This window comes from Apium graveolens, chromosome 8 (assembly GCF_009905375.1).
Source record: "Apium graveolens cultivar Ventura chromosome 8, ASM990537v1, whole genome shotgun sequence".
NCBI classification, from domain to species: Eukaryota; Viridiplantae; Streptophyta; class Magnoliopsida; order Apiales; family Apiaceae; genus Apium; species Apium graveolens.
In genome coordinates, this window is record NC_133654.1 from 75484549 (window position 1) to 75504264 (window position 19716).

At 35.4% G+C, this 19716-nt stretch overlaps 2 protein-coding genes across 3 annotated transcripts; one reads left to right on the forward strand and one right to left on the reverse strand.

The window, feature by feature from the left end:
• Positions 1 to 6065: 6065 nt before the first annotated feature.
• Positions 6066 to 10007, forward strand: LOC141677431 (uncharacterized). Of its 2 annotated transcripts, none has more exons than XM_074483365.1 (2): positions 6066 to 6675; positions 9708 to 10007. In XM_074483365.1, the coding sequence occupies exon 1, from the start codon at positions 6329 to 6331 to the stop codon at positions 6671 to 6673; it is 345 nt and encodes a 114-aa protein (XP_074339466.1). In that variant the 5' UTR covers positions 6066 to 6328; the 3' UTR covers positions 6674 to 6675; positions 9708 to 10007. The 2 variants fall into 2 exon arrangements, with proteins under 2 accessions (XP_074339466.1, XP_074339465.1); XM_074483364.1 differs by having other exon boundaries at positions 6073 to 6679.
• A 219-nt stretch (positions 10008 to 10226) lies between these two features.
• Positions 10227 to 12018, reverse strand: LOC141677430 (ras-related protein RABA1f-like). Its single transcript, XM_074483363.1, has 2 exons — positions 11645 to 12018; positions 10227 to 10838 (listed from the first exon to the last, which is right to left on the reverse strand). Exons 1-2 carry the CDS (start codon positions 11863 to 11865, stop codon positions 10406 to 10408), a joined length of 654 nt encoding a protein of 217 aa, XP_074339464.1. The 5' UTR covers positions 11866 to 12018; the 3' UTR covers positions 10227 to 10405.
• Between the last annotated feature and the right edge of the window lie 7698 nt (positions 12019 to 19716).

Sequence of the window (19716 nt, forward strand, 5' to 3'; positions counted from 1 at the left end):
AGTTTCGGGTTGTAAAAACATAAAAACGGTTGAAGTCGGACGATTCCCGGCTTTATAAAATAATTTTGTAATTATTCAGAAAATAATTAATAAATTCATAAATCATTATAAAATCATATAACACTCCAAAAATTACCAGAAAAATACCTTAATTATCTATATTTTATTCTGGACATATTAAAATTAATATACTCACATTTTATCATATACAAACATCCAAATATTATTATTACTTATCAGATAATTCACCAAAAATCCATATAATATTCACATAATAATCATATACTGATACAAATAATTACACGATATTTCCCGGATGTTACATTTGTTCCAGAAGGCTTTTGTTCAACTGCTTCTTATTAACTGGTTATCGAGAGTTAAGCTTCTTGTCTTATGGTGATCTGAATGCTTCATCTGCATAACCAACATTTCCAAGTTCCTCGTCAATGTGCAGTAGTTGCAACACGTGATATTTAAATAGTAGGTTACAAAACCTGTTTGGTGTAACACCCACCAAACAGGTTTTATAATAACAATAAAATCCTAATAAAAACTTTATGTTCGTACATAATACATACCATATTTTCTTCCGAATCACCATTAAAGTAAATACACATCCCATTCATTACGTAAATCTGCACATCATTAACATCTTTTCATGGATTACAATTCAAATCCCCAGTTCAGGGTTTAAGAATATAACCTATTTATTTACTTTATTGTACGAACCTACACTCGAATTTTCCGCATCATCGTGGTTTGAGAATTTGGAGGGATAGCATTCCCTGAACGTCAAATTTGCCAACTTCACCTTCAACTTTAAGGGACTCCAGGAACTGGTTGGTCTTTTGTGAGCAAACAGTTCAGAAGCATACTCCCTTTCCTCCTGAAAAACATACATAATGTCAACACATACATTAGCTCATATATGATGTCAATTACATGGTTTCTTGACATTTTGGACAGGTACATTGTCAAAGGATCACTACCAAATCCTGGATGATTTTCCGAACTGATTTGAGTCACTTTAGTTGCAATCTGAGGGCTACGTAGGGATCCTGCCATGACGTTTTAAGCAACAATAGCTACTGAATGACTAATTGGTTGGTGGAGACCAGAACCTGGGTGTAGTGCTTGGGCCCCAACTTATTTTTAAGTATCTATGGTGAAGCAATGTATATGTATAAATAACTATTTGGGTGTATTAAGTGTTCTGCACAAATGAGCTAATAGAAGTTCCTAGAGGAGAGTAAAGATAAACAAACTATCTAAAAGAATATTAAGAATAAACTGACCGCTATATCTATATTCATTCCAGGTCCACCAGGATTTTGGTATACTAACAATACATTTTTCTGGTATCTAAACCATATAAAAGTAATCTTTTTGAAGTTTAATAGTTTATGGTTGCAAATGTGTGGTGTGCAGGTTGAGGTAGAACAAAACCTCATACCTATAATTGTCATCTATTAGATACTTCTGCAACTCTGGTTGCATAGGGGAGTTAAACTCGTCCTCAAGAAGGCGATATCTACTAACCAGATGAAGTAATGAATATAATCACACCACAGTGAAGATTTATCCCAAACATGTCCTGGACTAGGTTACACATCACCTTCAAGACTTGTTGGTTTAAGGACTACCCCTAATATTAGCCTACTCAGGTATGAAAGTTAAAAGTTATTGAGACATATTTTTATAACTCTTTTAAGACTATCTTTGCCTTTAGGCTACAATAATGCATACTTACTGCTAGCTTTCTTGCGTTTTTACAAAAGCTTTTTATTTTGGTCTTTGAAATGCTATTTGTATCTCTACCAATTTTCTTCAATATATCCTGTACTCGCTGCTCAACTAGGAGCACGTCAGACTCAACCTTTGCTTGGTAAATTTTCTGCAAGTTTACATACAACCTACAAAGCACTAATCAATACATCAAGACATCCAGAAATAATAACAAGCAAAAAAAAAGCAGCAGCAGGGACTGACTCGGTGGAAGATGTCATGTCTGGAATTGATCCCTCAAGTGGTGCCTTTCCGCCACCTTCGTTATTGATGAATTCCTAAAAAAAGTAAGAAAGAAAATACAGACAAGTTACACTTTAGTACTTGAGAAGGCAAAGGCTTCATTAGGAATAATAATAACAAAGCCTTAAGGAATAGCTTTGAAGCTGTGGGTTTCAGCCTCACCCGCTTGAAAAAAGGGAAAAAAGGTATATATATCTAAAATATATATGCATCAAATGTTGACATGCACCAGATATAGCGGAGCCCTATATTACTCAATAAAGGATACTTTATTGTAAAATATGATTCTTAGTTGTAACTTGACTACAATAAACTGTTCTGGAGACGATCATGTATGAGAATGTAGCAAAATTTTCTATATGAATATTATACATAAAAATGAATTCCTACTAAGTTTTGAACTGAACAGAAAAAACAATGGCAGGTGAGCTACTGCCAAGTTGAAATATCCTGGTACATGATTTCAGCAAGCCTATGACATGATTTAAAAAGAAAAAAATGATCCAGTTTTCGAAGAGGTATAACTAAATTGGTGACAACATAGTCTTATACAGAGCGGCAAACTATAGAATCCACAGAACACAACCTAGGATGGCTAAAGGCAGTAGCAATGACTTAACATATCACAAAATAAAGGCAGATCACTTCAAAACGCCTGGAAAAGAGAAAGGTGATATGCATTGTATGCCAGACTCTTCATTAATTCATAGATTCTTTATAGCCGCTGCTTACTTTATGGAGTAAATTTCTCTTTATTTAATGTACTTAACATTGTTTAGATTAACTAATTCAGTCAATCTGTTAATTTTTTAATCAATTAATTTACTTGATATCAGACATTCTTGATATGCATCTAATTCAGTCAATCAGTTAATTTGTTTACTTGATAACATTGTTTAGATTAACTGATGGACAAGTTAATTACTTCACCGGAGCATTTTCTTCTTTCCTTATGTCATACTACTAATATACATGAGATTATATAACTGATTCTTACTAACATTCTTCCAATCTACACTTGTTTAAGAAATCAATTGAATAGGGTCTAGAATATGGACTAAAATAATAGTTTTAACTTGTAAAGTCCATGAACTACTGCAATGCGCGACGACTATGACACTGCAACATGAATATAATAATAGATAAGGTAATACATCAGGCATGGTAAAGAAGAGTAGGGGAAGGCCAAAAGTAGATTAAATATTGTCTCTGCAACTTTTGATTCAACACCAAGTGCAAGTTGACAATTCTCAAACAAATTTGGATACTCTTCAGGATCAGCCAAAGATTCTGCAGCTTTTTGGTTGATCTGCATTAATTTTAAAGGCAGATGGTTAAAGTTTAGATTTAGGCAAGGAATGTAAAGCTCAAGATGCAAATAAATTCAATCATAAGTGTCTAGGAATTATAAATAATTTAATGGAAAAGTTGCAGTGGGAAAATAAGAAAGAATATTGGATATGTTACAAGTTATATACTATTCCTGCAAATAAATGAAAATGCGTACATAACTGTGTCAGTATGAAAAATATTTAACATATCATATTGGCTATACTCAAGGAACTTCAACCGTTACATTTGATATGCATCTCACTAGTTTCTCTTAAAGCATACACCAACTTTAGAAAGTCCAAATTAAAAACTTCTTTAAAGAGCCTTAGGCAACCATATTTCTCATTATAGTACTAGCATATGCTTAAGAGTCAATAAAAGTAAGATATAATAATTAAAAAATATAATCAAAATGAAAATAACCTTGACCAAAGAGCCACTATTTCCGAAACTTTGCTAGGTTGATAAAGCCATTAGAGCAACTTCAGGTATGTGATTGCTGCCAGAAGATTGTAGTTTGAATTATTATCACAAGCAGGAGCAAAAACTGACCCACAAAATCTGCTTCCTGAATCAGTAACCTGTCAATTAAAATTTGTAGGTACTCTTCCACCTTACCAAGCCAGTGTTTTTTACTCAAAACATAACAATATTTCAAATTAGTAACAAAAAAATCATAATAAAATAAATTATTTAACACTGAAATAAAATACATAAACAGTTACCAAGGTTCAGGAAGTTCCATTGTCCCAATTCAACTAGTCGCTCATCCAAAACTATTAAAAAAATCTAATAGCATATTAATTAAATAAAATAATAAGGAGATGATGAAAAGCTAGGCCGAGGAGATTATACTTTATCTAGGCCGATGAATTTTTTGACAAAAAGACTAAAAGAGACCGAATTTATAATTCAGTATAATCATAAAAGGATGATTATTTTACCTTTAATTGAATCTTTACTTTGATTGTTACTCAAATATTTTCTCAATTAGGGTTGGGTTTTTGGGGCTTCTACTCAATCAGAGATGAGAGACGTGTATTTAGAGAAGGAGTTGGAGGGAGGGAGTGAGATAGAGAGAGAGAGAGAGGTTGAGAGAGATGAGAGAGATGTGTTGTAGAGAGAGAGAGACGTGATCGGGAGAGAGAAGAGAGATAGTGAGGTAAAGAAAATGGATTTCGTGATATAAGAAAATATTAAAAAAAATGAAATATTTTGGTAACAATTTATCCCGCCCATTGAAAATATAGGATTGCTTAAATTTTTTGATAAAAGAAATGAAAAGCATTTTGGCTATTCTAACACTTTGCTAAAGTATTGCAATTGTTCCCAAAATTTTAAAACTATCTTTCCCTTGCAACACTTTTAGATTTTATGTAACATTTTTCAAAATATTGCAACAGACTACCAAATTTTATATTTATAGCAACACTTTATGTAACACTAATATATATTGGGCTTGCAATAGCCCATATATGGTGTAGTGGCACATGACCATCCTGACTTTCCATAATGGATATTCATGTATCTTCAGGATATGCACCTTGATTGCTTCATACCTACTCATGTTGCTGCTTATCTGTGACGTGGTTGGGGGTGGTGGCTTTGGAATCTGTGATTCTTCTTCTTTGTCTGACATGGTTGATTGCTTTTCAGATCTTAAACTATTTGTATGTTAACAGCAAGCTCTGATACCAATTATTAGGCCCTTAATCAACTGTAGGAGGGTGAATACAGTTAATATAATCAATTCGACAAAATTTCAACATAATCAACAGTTTTTATATTAACTGATAAAAACTTATTACAAATGTACTCTCTCGAAATGATGAACAAATATCCTTGAGAGCTGTTAGGTTATACGAAACATATAACAATGTCGCAATGCTTATATCATGAACCTAATATGTGCTTTATATAGAGCACAACTACACAATGTATAAGGAATCTTATTCTATTAACAACAAGGAAACCTATACAATGCTTCTGAGATAAAGTCCTTCACCGCCTTGAGTTCCTGTTTCCTTTTCCTTATCGAAGATCAACTGATGTGACAAATATTGATTATATCATCTGTTGACATCATCATCCGTCGACATCATCATCCGTCGATATCATTATCCGTCGATGTCATCATCATCCGTTGATGTAAGTTCTGATATGAACTTTTGATAGTTTCTGCTTAATATCATCAATTGCTCGTAACACATATCAATTTCAACTTACATAGAATCATCAATATCAGCTTGAAACCCATTCATAACAGAAAGCTCTGGGAGTACCCCCACTTATCATCTGTAGACAATAAATCATTAAAAACTCCATTGATAGTCCAAGACAGTTGAATCATACCAGCTAGCGCACGAATAAGATCCCAAGAGTTCTTGCTGCGATCAGCCTCCGGAAAACCATAGAAGCAAGCAAGAGTCCACACAACAACGCCTTTATTAAGAAAATTAACACTTATACAATTTTGGGAATAACCTACAAGCTCGCAATTAACATTATTTTTCTAAAAAATTGCCAACCTTCATTACGCTTAACTCTGTCAACTGAAAAATATTGAACAAAACCAAACTTAATTCGCAAATCTTCAATTTTATTAACAGAAGAAATAGTTTCCGATAAGAAAAGAAACGCAGGATTATACGCCTTAACAAGGTCACCAAGAACTCGAACTGTGCGAGGCGAATCCAAGCCTTTGACGATTCCAAATTTCCAATAGCACTTTAGTTGACGATTCCAAGAGCACTTTAGTTGGTTACAAGAATTTGTTTATTGATGATTTTTTAAAAATTTATGTGATTATTTTCGCTAGTACTCTTTGAAATTTACACATTATGTTTTTTTGACCGATGAACTGTACACGTGTTTTGCAACTGCAAACACAAATCCAGGCAAGTGAACTTGTAAAGTTCAAAATACACACTATCACACAGCTAAATTGTGTAATAACAAGAACACCATCATGCCAAACAAAACCCCCCAAACCCAAAACCCTAATCCCCCAGCTCCCAGCTCCACCGGGTCGGGTTATTCAGGTGGGCCCCATTTCCCTCACCCACCCGACCCATTTAATCCTGACCCAGAAACTCTAAGACAACAATGGAGATATGCAATTAAACAGTACAGTAAATGGTATTCTCAAGCTTGGGGCACTGCTATTCTTGCTGGTGTTTCTTTTTTTGCCCTTGGTTGGCTTGTTAAAGGCTCCAATCCTCTCCCTTCTTTTGGCAAGAATGATCAAGATGGTCAGAAAAATCATGGGTCTGAGTTGGGTGGTGCTGATGCTGATGGGGTTCAGAAATCTTGATGGTTGGTGAGTTAAAGTTGTGATTTTTACTTGTTAAATGTGTAATCTTTACTTGTTATATGTGTAATCTTGATGATTGGGTTGTTAAATGTGTAATCTGGAAAAAAATATAGCTTTAAATAAAATTTGGGTTGTTAAATGTGTAATCTTTTACTTGTTAAAGGTGTAAATTTGATCATTGGGTTGTTAAATTTTTTAAACTTTACTTGTTAAATGTGTAATGTTAATAATTGGGTTTTTACATGTGTAATCTTTACTTGTTTAAGGTGTTACTTGATGATCGGGTTGTTAAATGTGTAATCTTTACTTGTTGAAGGTGTTATCTTGATGATTGGGTTGTTAAATGTGTAATCTTTACTTGTTTGTCTGCTAGTAAATATGATTTTGTGCATTGATTGTTTAGGCTAAATCTTGGACTTCGATTATAATTGATGTAGAAGCTAAAGCGTGTAAATTATTAAATAAAGAAGTCAGTTTAGGCTATATCTTGTTTTAAATGTGTCTCTGTCGGGTCATTTTTGTGTCTTCTCGCTGTGATAGGAGTGATTATGTTGATACTTTAGTTACGTTAGAGATTGGTACTAACATGGTGTTTGAAGATATTTTGTTCTGTAATTGTGCTTATTGATTTGTGAACTGTTGCTGTTATATTGTTTACAAGTTATTTTAATTTTTTATAAGCTGATTTGGTGTTGGTTTAAGTTTATCTTTCTTTTAAAAGTGTTCAGTGGAAACCGCGCTGCAGTGATTTACCATCTAGCTTCCTGTATGTATGATTTTTCTAGAACTTGATTGTTGTAAGCCCTCTTGTTATACTCTTTTCAAATGAAATAGTTTCTTTATTGGTTGTTGGTTCTTGTGATTGTTTGCGTAACCACAAAGTATAGCTCCAAGTACTTTTTGTTAACACTGTATAACATCGTACGTCTAGATTTCGAACTTCTTAAACATGTCAAATTGAATATTCTTTTGTTAATACAGTGACGAGGGACTCGTGTGATTGGTACATCATACTATGGAGGACACATTTATATATTCAGTTGAATAGTGATATAGCATAGTTCCTTTTATAAAAGAAATCACTTTGCTCTCTTATTAAGTGTTTAGAACCTGCTTCGTTTGAAACTTTCTGTCTCAGATTTATTTTTTACCCTTTTTCCTACCTATTAATTTTTTAATTGGTTTGACATGTGTAATGTTAACAAAAGAATTATGTTCAAGGCGATAAGAAGAAATAAAAGGCTCAAACTTGAGCCCTGTTAGGAAGTTAGAAGCCCAGACACAACACTTTCATATGCGATCTGAGACAAGCCATGCAGGAAAAAGCTCCCTACAGACTAGCGTATGGCGCTTAAACTACTATTTTGGTACCCCACTGTCCAGCACCAAAGATATTAGTTATCACGCTAAAAGTTTTCCAAAAACACTGTCATCATTGGACTTGGTTTTTTAGAAACCGACTTGCATCTAAACTACCTCCTTCCTGCCAACCTTGAAGAACTTGAATCCGGATAGAGTTTAAAGTTATCATTGGTGTTAGAAGGTGGGCTTGAACCTCCAACCTGTGCAGTTAACACCCATAAGTTCCCCAATTGCCTATCATCACTACAAGCTTGTTTTGTAGGACACCTTTGTATAATCTCAAAACACTCTAAAGCAAAGACACTGGAAAATAGAAGAAGCCAAAACATTTATATATCACTGAAATGAAAATGGTGAACAAGTGATAACACCGGAAATACCAATAATCCAGACTCAACAGCTTAGAGGGTCCAGATGTGAGGTCCATTCGTGTTGGGACTTGTGGTGTTTTGGTGCTATTTACTTGGTCATTATTTCCAGGTTAAGCGATATCAAGAATATTTTGACTTATTGGCTTTGGTTTAGTAGTTTTCTGGGGTTTTCCGGTGTTGGTTCTAAGCACAAGCTGGTGGTGATGGTAAGCAGTTGGTGGAGCCACACTGTAGCTGTTAAATATATGACATAAGATGCTCAAGACTTCTTTCTAGCGTCAAATGACAACCCAAAATTCTATCATTGCCCAGGTTCCCCATGGTAGGACTGAAGTGGTTTAGTTGTAGGTTGTGCTCATATAAAAAAATGCCCACAGAGGGAGGTGGTGATTCACTCCAGCAGAACTCTGGCATGATAATAGAGACATGAATATTGGTTGTGCAAGTGTGTGTAACTCTTTCAACCCTCTTCTTTGGTCAAAGGCAAGGGTTGAACCTTGAAAGTCTCACCTTCAAAGATCAAGCTAATTGAATTCAGCCGGCTAGGAGCTCCTCTTGGTTTTTGCAAGGTTTGACTCTGGTACTTGTTGGGTTCGATGCGCATATGGGTGTCAATGACCTAGTTCAGCGTGTCTAGGCTATTCCCCTGATTTTTTTTGGTTCTAGGTTTCTTGTAGTTTGCAGAAAGTTAGTTTGTAGGGAGCTTCTGCGTGCCATGTATCCAGGCACGTCTAAGATTACCTATAGTATAAATCAGATTATCTCTTGTATGATTGCACACATGTTAACATGAGTAGTTGTAATAGAAACCTTACCTTGTCTTGCAGAGTTTTCTATCTGTCATGGTGTTTTTGTTGGTTAATGTGCTTTACTGGGAACAATACTCCATTTGTTTGCTGAACCAGATTACCAACTAGAAACCTTCACACTGCACTCTTATTGCTTTTAACACATTACTATCTAATCTTAATAGACTTTTCTGCTTTGGATGAATTTATAATTCAGTGAAGCTATCCTTCTATGCTACACTATAGCGGCGCTGCTTGTGTGAACTATCTCTGTTGATTTTTCTTAATCATGCCTTCAATCCAGTTAAAATGTCCTTGTATGTAACTAGTTGCTGTAAAAGACTAGTCTTTCAACAAATAATAAGCTAAACTTTTCTCAGTACAGTTGTAATAAGCTCATTCAGTGTTTTGTTCCATGCAATAAACTGGAATAAAGATTATTACTAGCAGAATTTTATTGGTGGCTATTAATAATGGCTGTCTTATGGATGCTGTGGTTTGCATATTATGCAGATGCCATAGGCCCGGCTGTAATAACATGGCAGAGTACATGAAATGCTGGCATGCAAGATTCTCCTTTTCATATTTTCGCGAAGAGACAGATATGCCCCTCCCTTTTCATCTTGGCTACTTCAGTTTTATGTAGATGTCTTGAGCTTGTGAAAAGTCTACCTCTTAATTGTAATGCCGTGAAATTTTGTATCCTTGTTTGTACCAATTAGCTGTGGTTGGCTGTTGAGTTGACTGGTGTTTTGTATATATTTCATTATCTCAACCCCAGTTTTGTTATTTTAAGGATGTGTATTTGCTAGATCGTTGATTGGTTTAATTTTAAATAAAAATAGATGTCGGCAACTGTAGTAGTCGGCTGAATAATTTTAATAAAAATAGTTATGAACTTGGGATGTCAACATCAAAGAAATTATAATGCAGAAAACAAGGTTTTGTCAAAGGCTAAAATTTGTGCCATGCCGAGAGGTTGGATTGCGATAATACATGAATAGGAAATCTAATACAAAAGCAATCTATGAGATAAGTTTAACAAAATATATAGCAGCAATAAATAACAAATGGTAAAGTACATAAAGGTTAGTATAGCAATGAGGCTCAGAAAGATGTATCCTCCTCTGGAAAACTTTGCATACATCTCATTCGCTTGTGTTGTAAATAAAGCTTCTTAGATTTACGGACAAGAATCTTTGAACAATGCCCTATGAAGAGCAACATCCAGCTTTCTTTATGGCTGATACATCATCCTTGCCACCAACATTAATAGTCTGTCCCTTGGGTAAAACAGTCGGGTCCTCAGCCATGTCCAGAGACTTCCTACTTACTACGCGGTGGATTTGGGTTAGAACTTCTGTGAAAGCATCTTCGACGTTTAAAGACTCAAGAGCAGATGTTTCGATGAAGAAGTTATTTTCCCGTTCAGCAAAGACTTTAGCATCATCAGTTTGAACAGCGCGCAAGTGACGCAAGTCTGCTTTGTTCCCTACCAGCATGATCACTATGTTGGCATCTGTGTGATCCCTAAGCTCCTTGAGCCATCTTTCTACATTTTCAAATGTGACATTGCGGGTAACATCATACACTAGTAAAGCGCCAACAGCTCCTCGGTAGTAAGCACTTGTAATTGCACGATATCTGCAAGCAAAATAGCATCAAATTATTGATAAAATTGTACATGCTGAGATTTATGTTACAAAATGTAAGTTAAACAAAACCAAATTATATCAAGCAGAGCTAATATATTCTACTAAGAAGTAAGCACACAGATTATTTGAAGAGCTTAAGTTAACCATTTATAAATGAAAAGGGAAGTATCGAAAAGTGAAGGGGCATCAAGAACTTATAGACAAAACATGAAATCTTGGCATTCTAATTTCCCCATACCGTATAATCAGTGATTAAAGAAAGACCAAGTCCATACATTTGCATTTACAACCAAGAGTAGATCAACCAATCAGTGATTGATTGTAGTCCAGCAGATGTTTCAAGTTATGAACTTATGAAATCTCGATTTCACAGGACATCAAAGTGATCATTTATCACGATGTCCTTGGAAGCATTACGGTGTTATTTCCACACAACCCTCCTAAAACAAACAAATAAGCAGTTCGGTACACCAAAAGCATAGCATAAACAAGAAAAATTAAAAAAAAAAAAGAAAGTACAAAACTCAAACATATCAAAGCTCAAATCTAAAATGCTAAACTAAAAAACACCAGAAAAAGATTTCTTTAACATGTTAAATCAAATCTGTGTAGTAAATGAAATCAGCTAAACAATCCATTTTATGTATCAAACACATAAAAACATCAATGTACTCAACACCTGAGGTATTTCCTTTCCCTATATCATATCTCGAGGGTTTGAACACTGTCAAAGACAAGGTGTGCGTGTGAAGGGGTAAATAGTAAAAAAAAGACATTTATGCACATATAGGATACCTTTCTTGACCAGCAGTGTCCCAAATCTGAGCCTTAACAACCTTATCATCAACATGAATACTACGTGTGGCAAACTCAACCCCGATGGTAGACTTGGATTCCAAGCTGAACTCATTACGCGTAAATCTCGACAACAAATTTGATTTACCAACGCCAGAGTCACCGATCAGCACCACCTTAAACAGGTAATCATAATCCTCGTCTGCTCTATACGCACCCATTTGCCGAAAACTAATAAATATTTTAGGTCTCTGTAATGTGATGTGAACAATGTTGATAATGTAGATTTACTTTGTTGAAAAATCAGAGAGAGGGAGAGAAGGGGTTTGATCATTAGCTGGAGATATTGGTTTCTTAGTTGTCAAAACAAAGACAACAAAACAACAAAGTGGGTCGGTGGGAAACTTTTAAATTGCATTTTTTTTGACTTCCTTTGTTTTTTCGTATATATTATCAGGTAAATTAAGGGGTGATTTGCAGTTGGCCAAAACTCAAAACCTCATTTTTTTTATTTACTTCGATCACAGACTTAAATGTTCTAAATCAAATCTATTTATTATATATACTAGTCTATAACACATGCGATGCACAGATTACTTTCAACTCGCGAATAATTTATAATAATATATTTTATCTTTAAATTATTAATATATTAATATAAATTTTCAATAATTGAAAAATAAATTGAAGAACATAATATGTTTTATGATAATTTGAGACTTAACTGAAAATAAGTAATATATAATATAATATGTTGTTCACGAGATTCGAATCTTGAATCTGTTGACGAGATTCGAACCCTCAAACCCATGAGAGCAGTTTAAATATTAATATAATATTATTTTATTATTACATCAAACGGTTCTCATCTATCTGTTTTTAGATCCGACGGTTGTTATTTACCGTACCAAACAACTGTACCAAACAACTGATCAACTACCAAATAGAGGGTGTTGTGCTTATAATAATATAATATAAATATAATAAAGGGGTGGGTTAAGTCAATTTATTCATGTAAAATGACTAAATTACCCCTCATAATTACATTTTCATAAATGTCAAATTTAAGAGTTTATATTAATTACATCTGCCTAATTAATTATTAATAATTTTATATTTATTACAACTTCATTATTATATATTAACAGCTCATACTATAAATAAAGTTGTTAAATGTATATATTAATATGTACAAGGATCTAATTTATAACTATGTATAGATAAGTTAAATACATTTTTTAGGAAAAAAAATAAGATTAATATATGAAGCCTAAAGCACGAATGGAAGAAATATTTCTTGATTCTAAGAATATGATGGAAGAATTCTATGGTCGGTCTGCGACCCCTGGATGCCGAACTATTACAAAAAGCATAATTTTCATAAAATGGTTAAAATTACATGTAAATAAACATTAGATTGAAAATTTTAAAAATATATGTTATATAATGCTGAAAAAAATTTAATGTATTTTTATATAACATATATCGAACTTTTATGTATAAGAAAAAATAATTTATCAAACTTGAGGATCATTAATATTACGATATTAACTTCGATTTGAGGGTATCATTAATTAACAATCATATTTACGTCAAAATCAACATTCATATACCTCACTTATCGCGCTTTTAATATTCAAATACATTATTTATTTCAAAAAATTATTTATTCGTATTTTGAAAATGCCTGTGCAAGGCGGTGGCTTAGAATACCACTACAAAAATTTATTATTCAACTTAATGTTAAATGTCGGAAAATATGTTCTTCACCAATAATTAACACCCCAAAAAAGTTACAACTACTCGTATACAAAATTTTTTTTATTAATATCTTCGATTTACCGAAAAATAACATGAATATAATATCAATAATTATAATTAAAAAAATATTAATTCACGCAATCTAGAGTAATTGCACGCGTTATAGAGTTAGTTAATTATATATATATATATATTAGGTTTGATAGTAAAAAAATTTATATACAAAATTATTATTAGAGTTCTGATACGAATGAAAAGTAATCCGTAAAAATATAATTAACGTTTAATTAATTATGTCCTAAGTTGATTAGTCAAAGCCCGTAAACATCACGACCAAAACTGGTCGGGGCGATCACTATCCAATATAAGTCATGATTACTCACGTAGGTTGTGACGACCACGACCCAAGATGGATCGTAACGTCCACGGCTCAAAATCAGCTATATAATAGGCCCGCCGAGATGACCTGAAAATGAGGTCCATAATGACACCAAACCGATGTCCAACATGGAAACGGACTCTTATAAGAAAGGATCCAAAATTCACCGTCTTGAGGAGTCCTTGTAACATCCCAGTCCCACATCGAGGAGATTGGAAACTTCTGTTCATTTTATAAAGTAAAGTACTACTACTATACACATAAATAAATCATGATCTTTTGGGAGTCTGTGGTGGGCTTGTATTTACCCAAGTTGGTTGCATTTGGATCAATAGACTTCGGCTTAGTTCGGACTCGAAATCGGGACTTGAGCCTTTTTTCGAAAAAGACTCGGGATTTAAACCGGGTTGTCACATATAATATCAGAGCCGACTCTCGAAAGCTTGATGCGTCAAGTTTCCGGAGGTGGGGACACGAAGGCTGGTGGTATTATCCCGCAATGGAAAGAAATCCGAAGGCGGGGACACGAAACCAACTGGTACTATCCCAAAATGGCTAGAGAGGACCGATCCGAACCTATGGGCTGTCTGTTCTGGCCTAACAAGGATGTCCATATTTTAAGTGGGTAAGTTTATAATACCCCAGTCCCACATCGAAGATATTTGGGACTTTTATTCAGCTTATAAGAAAAAGTACTACTACTATTTGCATTAAAAAATCATGATCTATTGTGGGCCTGTGATGGGCTTGTGTTTACCCAATTTGGTTGTATTTGGATCAGTAGACTTCGGCTTATTTCGGACTCAAAATCGGGACTTGACCATTTTCTCGAAAAAGGCTTGAAATTTGACCCCAGTTGTCACAGTCATACTTACCATCTAAGTAGGATACTTGTCCACCAAGTCTCCCAACCCAAATTTAATCCTAGACTCAACCTCTATATAAAGGGCTCTAGCCATCAACCTAGAACTACATTTTTTGCTTAATTATTTACAAGACAGAGATACGTAGGCCTCTTATGAGGACCGTATAGTCTCAAACACAAGCTTAACCATTAAAGCTTAAAGCTCAACAATCCTAGCATTAAATATAAACGAAATCCTAGTTTTTATTCCACAATATTTGGCGCCGTTTGTGGGAAAAATTATCAACCATGGTAAGCACACGGAGCATAAGTCACGATAGGACCGATAACCCAAAGCCCATCGTAGATACTCTCATACCATCGGAGGAGGAGCTCCTGTGGGGGCAACTGAGACTCAGACTCAAGGGGAAAATCCTCCAATCTAAGGTCCGCTACTAAGGACGAATCCCCCCATTCTAGATCCGCTCATAGGGACAAATCCCAAATTTCAACTACTGCAGGAACCGCTGAATTCTCGACCAGCTGGGTATGAGTTTTCTACTGTCGTGATACCATGAACCACTAATCCTCCTTACGGGATGCCCTTGTATCCGTGGCTTGGCCCCCATCCTTTAAAGATGAGACTTTTCTGGACCTTACCCTGAAAGAGATTCATATTCTTCGTATGAGGAAACCGCTCACAGGAGGAGACGTGCTAGTAAGGAGCCTGAACCAAGAGTTTACCATTAACCTCAAAAAAAGATCTAATACATGCCTTTATCAAATAATTTATTAGTGGCAGAGTGCATGAAAAAGTCCAGCTTCTCTCATGAGCATTATGTAAGGAGCGAAGGAGTCCCTCAGAGATTACCAAATCGATTCACGAAGGAGTCCCGAACCTTGATCATAAAGTGGCCATGATAGCTCTGTAGCAAGAAACCAAAGATGAATTCTTGAAGATGTCCCTGGCCAAGCGCCCCTTGAAAGAATGCTACAGCTCCAAGATAGGGCCGGTAAGTACATCAAGGTCGAGGAAAGAAGAAGACGATTATAAGCAATGAGCCCAATAGTAACAAGAAGCGAAAGATGGAACAAGAGTATGACATCAAGGATAAGTATCCTCGAACTGAAAAGAACTCCGATTCCCCCTCTAAGAAGAACCAATTACTGAGGTCTATTGAATACACAAAATTGAATGCTCTAAGGAGCCAAATCTTTTTGAAAATTAAGAAAGATAAGAACTTTAGATAGCCGAAGCCGCTAAGGGGAGACCCCGAGAAGAGAGACTAAAATCAATTTTGTAGGTTCCATAAGGATGTTGGTCCCTTGAAAGAATGCTACAACTCCAAGATAGGGTCGGTCAGTACATCAAGGTCGAGGAAAGAAGAAGACAGTTATAAACAATGAGCCCATTGGTAACAAGAAGTGAAACATGGAACAAGAGTATGACGTCAAGGATAAGTATCCTCGAACTGAAAAGAACTCCGATTCCCCCTCTAAGAAGAACCAATGACTGAGGTTTATTGAATACACAATTGAACGCTCTAATGAGCCAAATCTTTTTGAAAATTGAGAAAGATAAGGACTTTAGATAGCCGAAGCCGTTATGGGGAGACCCCGAAAAGAGAGACTAGAATCAATTTTATAGGTTCCATAAGGATGTTGGTCATGATACCAATGACTGTAGACAACTCAAGGACGAAATTGAGTATCTGATCCGGAGAGGAAAGTGTGGAAGATTCATTAAGGGTGATCATGGTGGAGGCAAGAAAAAAGATGATGATCAAGGGGAAATAACCGAGGATAAAACCCGCAGCCTCGAGGGTCAGCAATCAACATGATCTGTAGAAGACCAACAACCAATGGGACAACAAGAAACTCTCGAGAGGCCTATACTAGAGAAGTAATGAACATAGTTGGAGATGCACTTAAGCGTGCTAAGACTGAGATAACGCTTGAGTTTGGAAGACCTGATCTCGAAGGTCTGAAATTCACATAGAATGACCCTCTAGTTATCAATAGTAATTGGAAATTATCCTGTTAAGAGGGTCATGGTCGACAATGGAACCTCTATGTACATTCTATTTATGATATGTTCTTAAAGATATAATACACTCGCTCCCAACTAACCCCTTTAGACACACCCATTTATGGGTTCAACGGAGTGGAGTTCCAAGTAGAGGAACAATTCAGCTTCCTAAATAATTGGGGAAAAGCCAAGAGAACCCACACCGATGTTAAACTTTTGAGTTGTCAAGACAGCCTTTACTTACAACGCAATCATGTGAAAAATAAGAACTCATGCGTTTAAGGCCGTGCCCTCGACCTACCACATGATACTCAAGTTCCCAACCAGAAACGATGTCGGGGAAGAGAAAGGAGATCAGAAAATGGTTTGAAGTTGCTACGTGGCTTCATTTAGGCCGGATCGAGCCAGGGGAAGGTCCTCCCAATAGAGAACATGAATGTCCACGAGAATGAAGTGCATTGAGGGAATTTAGCTGAAGACTTGGTCCCAATTCCCCTAGACCCGTTGGACAAGGAAAATGTCACCTATATAGAAGCATCCTTGGAAAAGCCCCTGAAGGGCCGATTGTCAAAGTTCCTACAGGGGAACAATGATGTGTTTGGTTGGATAATAGTTGACATGATTGGGATCAAACCCAATTTTATAACTCATAAGTTTAATGTCAATCTGACTTTAAAGACCGTGCAGTAGAAGAAGGGAACTTATGCCCCTGATAGGCTGGAAACAATTAAACATGAGGTCAAGAAGCTCCTAGAAGCGAGAATCATTGAGGAAGTTCAATTCCCCGGATGGCTGGCTAACCCCGTGATGGTCAAGAAAGTCAATGGAAAGTGGAGGATGTGCATTGTCTTTAATGATTAGAATGATGTATGCTAAGCTTCATGGATAGCTCCAGCGGTTAAAATCAGATTAAAATACACAAGGAAAACACCCGTAAGGTATCTTTCATAACTGACTTTGGTATTTTTTGCTATCTTGTTATGGCTTTTGGACTAAAAAATGCATGAGTCACTTACCAAATATTGGTGAATAAGATATTCGCGCATCTAATCGGAAAAACCATGGAGGTCTATGTCGATGCCATGTTAGTCAAAAGCCTAGCCAAAGCTGATCACATTAATCACCTGAGAGGCGTTTAAAGTGCTTAGACACCAGAAGATGATGTTAAACCCTTCCAAGTGCACCTTTGGCGTTGGGTCTGGAAATTTTTTGGGTCATATGGTCTCAAAAAGAGGAATCAAGGCTGACCCCCCAAAAAATCAAAGCCATTCTGGACATGGAGCCACCACACTCATTAAAAAATGTTTAAAAGCTGTCAGGGAGAATTGCAACTTTGGGGAGGTTCATCTCCAAGTAAGGAGACAAATGCCTACCCTTTTTCAAATTCTTAAAGAAGGTGAAGAATTTTGGGTGGACTACATGTGACGCCCTCCAAATTCGGGGTCTAGATTTGAGAGTCACTAACTGATAAACAATACTATAATATGCACAACATAATAAAATAATAAATATGACCCCTTGCATGCAACTGGATCGATCACATGTTATAGTATGGAATAGTCACTACTACAAATCAGAAGTTATTACAACCCATAAGTCTATTTAGTTTTACAAACTATTCAAATTTTATTACAAACCACTAGACTAGTGAATCGTCTCAAAATAGACTACTTGGAAAGGCACACCAAAAACTATTTACAAGCACACGACTCCTGATCAAACCTGGAACTCAGGCCTGCTCTGGCCTAGCTGAAAGATTAGAATAATAAACAAGTATGAGCGAATTAAATGCTCAGCAAGCAATATATAACTTATGATTGAAATAACCACAATATATCTGAAAAATAAAACTAAACAATAATATCTGAGTAAAAACAAAAGATAATATATGCTTTAATATTTAAACAATATTTTAAATAAACTCAATTATACACTATGGTGTTCTTGATGATCAGTCCCGAAACAACACCGGTATCTCTCAGCCATACCATAGCACCGGTATCCCGCATCCATACCGTAAATATAGGATATCCTAAAAGGCATATATTCGCCTTGCAAGATATTACACTTTCATATAATAACTCGCTCTGGACCTATGTTTCGGCCTCTTACTCTAGCCATTAACCAGTCCATAAAACATTTTTATTAACGGAGTGGTACCAATGACATCCTTATCAATTTAACTTCCCATTTCGCACGGTCCGGAGTAACCGTAACAACTGATGGTGAAATAACTAGAATAAATAGTTATTCGCTAATCTAATAACAAAGTTCCATTTTATATAGTATACTTGGATAGCATAGTTATTCACTATCTATCAACTGAAAAATTCGTTCTTGTTAGGTATGAATACAACACAGAGGGGGGGGGTGAATGTGTTTTGGCTTAAATATTTGATTTTCGATCTACTTAGGCTTTAGCAGTTGGTAGTTGTTAATGACTTAGTAGAATGGATGTTAAACATAAATAGTTGTGCAAATATGTAAAACAAAGATCTTCAAAACTCACTTAATTTTATATTAAAAATCAAGCAGTGTTTTGCTACAAAATCCCTAAGTTCTTGTTTTAGAACTTAGCTTCTTTCTTGAGAGAGAACACACAATTTTCTATTCTGATTGTCCTTATTAACTAGAGGACCAGTGTTAACTTTATAACTCAGTTAACTGCTGGTTTACACGGTGGATAATAAACATGCTATTAGCTTTTCTAAACTGTCACTTGTCATTTCTATTTATAGAAAAGCAAATCTTCCATTTCTGGCTTAACATATCTTTAGCTTCCCGTGATTACTTTAATCTCCTCTGTCAGTTAATCTTTGCCATTGATCTTGCACATCTCTCAAGCTACTTTTTGTAGACTTGTCAATCCAGCTGTGTGAATTGTTTATTGATTTGCAACCTTGGATATTAAACTGTTCTGCAATTCTGTACTTAGAGAAATTTCTTCACTTCGAGATCTCCAATTAAGCTGTAGAAAACTCGACATCTCGATAGGCATGTTGGCTTGTCGATATCTCTAAACTTCATTGTTAACTTAACTTATCGACAACTCTGAGTTC

What these genes read in the sequence shown, in the direction of transcription:
- LOC141677431 (XM_074483365.1), top strand. Translation starts at nt 6,329, where the DNA reads ATGCCAAACAAAACCCCCCAAACCCAAAACCCTAATCCCCCAGCTCCC.
- LOC141677430 (XM_074483363.1), bottom strand. Translation starts at nt 11,865, where the DNA reads ATGGGTGCGTATAGAGCAGACGAGGATTATGATTACCTGTTTAAGGTG. An exon ending in GACACTGCTGGTCAAGAAAG is followed by an intron (nt 10,839 to 11,644) that starts GTATCCTATATG and finishes TTTTGCTTGCAG; the next exon opens with ATATCGTGCAATTACAAGTG.